General features: G+C 43.4%; 1 protein-coding gene across 1 annotated transcript in view; it reads left to right on the forward strand.

The window, feature by feature from the left end:
• Positions 1-1,374: 1,374 nt before the first annotated feature.
• Positions 1,375-4,628, forward strand: part of cux2b (cut-like homeobox 2b) — a gene marked incomplete at its 5' end in the record, with an annotated part of 8,320 nt that continues 5,066 nt past the window's right edge. Inside the window, 4 exon segments of the mRNA XM_020599123.1 lie at positions 1,375-1,492; positions 1,682-2,520; positions 3,917-4,082; positions 4,284-4,614. Coding sequence (XP_020454779.1) covers positions 1,375-1,492; positions 1,682-2,520; positions 3,917-4,082; positions 4,284-4,614 — 1,454 coding nt within the window.

Here is a 4,628-nt window from a genome sequence, read left to right on the forward strand (position 1 = left end):
CATCAGTAATCACCACTACAGTGAGATGTACTTACAGCAACAGATTTTTCTACTAACGCTGAGAAATTATTTATACTGTACTAGGGGATGCATCCCCTATAAAATATTATTTCAGAAGGGTTTGGATCAAGTCATATATCTGCAGTTAATTTACACTGAGAGGGTGATAATTATTGAACAGTCTTAATAGTTTTAAAAAGTACAATCTAAATTTCAGTACATGCATGTGGAATTGAACCCCTAATTTTCTGACTGGGCGGCAACAGTGCTGACCACTGCATCATCTTTGAGTATAACACTCACTTTTCTAAGTCTCACTTGCTGACATACAGTACATGATGGATAAAATGCACCAATGTTTGCTTCTGTGCTTTACCAACTATGAATTATCATATGTAAATTATTTAGAGCTTGGTGAAGACCTGCTATTCATAATATATAATATTTATTAGATGCCATGGTAACAGTTTAGTTTTTTCTGTTATTAAAATATTTTTTAATAAATTAATAACTTAAATGTGTTAAAAACTCACATTAGTGTGAGCACTGTTAGGCTGTGTGACATGATCCTTTATTACCATGAATACACACACTGTAGGTTATTTTCAGTCATTCCCACATACACCATTCAGCTGCTGTAAACACTCCCTAGAGCAGCAAATGTCTATGAATCCACAGTTCTCAACAAATGTACTTTTTCCTCTGGTTAAGTAATGTCTGCTAAAAGCTACAGTGCCCAATTGTTTGAGGAAATTGCTGAGTCTTTATTAAAAACTTTAATTATACATTTATGACCTCAATTTTAAAAACGATACATAACTGCCTAAAAAAGAACCGGGCTGTTTAAAAAAAAGCTATTTTGAGAGTATTTAAGAGATTTAGGAGTGTAAGAATCTGCGGTGTACCAGTAAGTTTTTAGATCAAATCTAATCACCCTGCCTTGTTTTGGTGGCTTAGCCCGTGGACCTAAGAACCGGGCTGTTTAAAAAAAAAAAGCTATTTTGAGAGTATTTAAGAGATTTAGGAGTGTAAGAATCTGCGGTGTACCAGTAAGTTTTTAGATCAAATCTAATCACCCTGCCTTGTTTTGGTGGCTTAGCCCGTGGACCTGTGTGTGTTTACACCTTCTAATCTACTTGGACCTCATCCTTGACTTCTTCACAGCTTCCTTTGCCTTGTTTGTAGTGTTACTTTTAAACTTTGTTTTCTCCCTAGATTCACAGCTTTTGAAAGTCGAGATTCCCGTATACTGCAACCTCAGACAGCACGCACTCAAAGACGGCCATTGATCTACCAGTCAAAAGCAAAGCCTTGGAACTGCTCTCTGATCAACCATCCCACTCACCCCCTCCTCTCTCTCTCTGTCTCTTTCTGTTACCCTCTGTGGCAGGGAGCATCACTCCACGCATCCGAACTCCTGAAACTGGGTCAGACGACGCCATTAGGAACATCCTGGAGCAGGCCAAAAAGGAGATCCAGTCCCAGAGGGGAGGTGAGGATGAAGCTGTGAGCCATAAGTCATAGCTGAAAGTCATATAGATAGATTTTATTTATTTATTTATTTTTTTATTAACAATGATTTTTTTCTGATTTTATTAGCCATTTAGCCAGAGTACTTGGCTCTAAACTGGAAAGGTGATTTGAGTGTGCATCAGTGTCAGTGTAGGTTTATCTCTTTTAGGTGATGGCAAGTCATCTCTGAACAGCTCATCAGGCAGAAGCAGTAATGGAGCAGGCAGCAGCTCTGATGAAACCATAAAGAACATCTTAGAACAGGCCAGGAGGGAGATGGAGGCCCAGCAGCAAGCCCTGATGGAGATGGAGGCTTGTGGGAGGGCCTCGACTGTCAGCTCAGGAGCTCAGGTAGAACGTCTAGGGCCCCCAGAACGCTCCAGGGGCCTGTCTTTACCCATCTCCATCAAACAGGAGGAAGGGGGTTGTGTTACCGTGTGCGTGGCCAACCCCATGAGTAGCCCCCAAACACCCCTTAGTGTGCTGTCCCCAGCCGCCTTCGTCCAGAACATCATCCGTAAAGTCAAATCAGAGATCGGTGAAGCAGGCACCTACTTTGACCAGCACTGGTCTCAAGAGCGGGGGTCGATGGGGCTCGGTGGCAGCAGTAACTCTCAGCCCTTCAATTCAGTGTCTCCCTCCTTGTCTTCCTCCTCCTCTGGACCCTCTGCCTTGCCCCGACCATTGCCCCGCATGGAGAATGGTGAGGGTCTCTCCAACAGGGAGGAGGCCTATGCTGCTGAGGACGAGCTGGGGCTGGGCCGATCAGTGGAGGTGAAGGTGGAGTCAGACACATCAGTAAGCAGTGATTCTCCAGGAAGCGGCCCAGGACGCCTTTCCTACTATCCAGCATACATCCCCCGTGCCCTCGAACCCACCGTGCCACCGCTGACTCCGGAGCAGTATGAGATGTACATGTCCCGAGAGGTGGACACCATTGAGCTGACCAGGCAGGTGAAGGAGAAGTTGGCAAAGAACGGCATCTTTCAGAGGATCTTTGGTGAAAAGGTCAGAAGTTTCTGTCATATTAACACGTTCATGCTGCAGTTCAAACAGCCTGCAAATGCTAGTCTCTTTCCTTACAGCGAGACACACGAGAGAACACTGCTCTACTCTATGTTCACAATCATGATATGCAGTTACTGAAATATGGTTCATAGGACAAAACAAATGAGGTTGTTGAATGTAAAATTTGCTTCACAGACAGTAAATTTAAGAGGCCACATATAAAAAAAATAAGTATTTGCCATTGTTCTGTTTTCCAGTATTATTGCAGAAATGGTTTTAGATCATAAGTAACATGAAATATTAGACTAAGGTAACCTATAGCCCTAAGTAAATACAAAACACATTTTAAACATAGCAACTGAGCAACTCAAATCATCTATGTGAAGAAGTAAGTTGCCTCTTTTAAGCCTAATACCAGGCCATGTCACTTCAGCAGACCAAAGCTTTAATTTAAAAAATGCTATCATTTTTTTGATAATAGTACTTTACTAAAGAAAGACACATTTGTATGTTTTAAAGAGTGTACTGCTTTAGTGCCACTACTGCATCTTCACTGAGTTTAAGTCAAGATGTTGACTCCAAAAATTGCATTTTTCAGCCTCTCTGTTTGTGTGGTTTGGATCATTTTCTTGTGGCAATGCAGGTCGTGCACACTGGACTTTTTTAGTTTTAGTTCTTGCTTCCCATAAGAAGCCCTGAGCATCCCACATTTGACTGCTGGTATGATGGTATAATGCAGCTTACACTTGTTACTGCTCTCTGCATGGAGCATTATCCTAAAAACCTTCAGCTGCTTCTGTAATTGTGGAAGAGCAATAGTTTCCACTTTGCTAGTCTCCCTTGAATGTTATTTTTCCCATCCCTTTGTTGTTGTGGAGGTTGTGTCCATCGCTGAGAAGCTGTGATCTTTTATGGTTTCCTGGATGAGCCGTCACTGCTGTCTTGAAGGACTTTGAAGAACTGGCCATAACTTTTCCCATACCACAGTATTCTGCACGTAGAGCGCTCTCACTGTGGTATGGTGTGAAAAAGCCTTATAAAACATAAGGCTTTTCAGACTGGGAGATTTCAGCAACTTAAGCCTTCTGGAATTTCCTTTATGGCACAGGGTGTTTGCAGGACTTTTTTCACCTCAGTGAAATGTGCTACACGTTTAACTTCTATGTGTTTTGATGAGCTCAACATATAAATATTTATGGTACGTTGCTTCCCTCTAGTGTTTGTTCGCTGAAAGTGTATCACTGAGGCCATTCGTTAGGAGCAATAAGATTTCCTTCTTTCATGAATATTAATTTGGAAAATCAATCAGTGGTGTGCCATTTATACACTTGATGTTAGTAAAGTTACACATCGTGTGCTTAGTTACAATATATTAATCTGCTGTTGTATGGCACAGGTGCTGGGGCTTTCTCAGGGCAGTGTGAGTGACATGCTGTCTCGGCCCAAACCCTGGAGCAAGCTGACCCAGAAAGGCAGGGAACCTTTCATCCGTATGCAGCTGTGGTTATTGGACCAGCTAGGTCAGAGCCTCAGCCAACCCCCGAGCCAGGGCCATGCTCAGGGTAAGGCTACAGTTTATAACATACACTCATATCCACAGAAATGGGCAAGCAAAGAATCTCATTCAAGATGCTGCATGACCAAAATATCAAGCTTAAAAATACAAAATTTTAAAAACTAAATTGTTGCAGTATTTCATCCTGCATACAGGCAACATCTAGACTATAGGTTTATTGTTTTTTGTGATGACTCCCCACCTCCAGATAAAAGCCCAGTGGCGGCCCAGTCTTCACCCTCCCCACCCCCTAGCCCGGTGGAGAGCCACCCAAGTCCACTGGTAGAGCCTGTCAGCCTCTCTCTGGAGAGCAGCAAAGAGAACCAGCAGACTGACAGCCTAGGGCTGGGACTGCCCCCCTCCCCAGATGGAGGAAAATCCACTCCCAGCCTCATGGCCTTACACCAGCCCACAACCCCACTGGGTTTCCAGGTGCTGGTGGCCACGTCTCCAGAGCTGGACACCTATGCCATCACCAAGAAGGTCAAGGAGGTGCTAACAGACAACAACCTAGGTGGGTCCAAGTTCACACTGTGGGGTTAGGCTGGTTTTC

This window comes from Monopterus albus, unplaced genomic scaffold (genome assembly GCF_001952655.1).
Source record: "Monopterus albus unplaced genomic scaffold, M_albus_1.0 scaffold40.1, whole genome shotgun sequence".
NCBI lineage: Eukaryota > Metazoa > Chordata > Actinopteri > Synbranchiformes > Synbranchidae > Monopterus > Monopterus albus.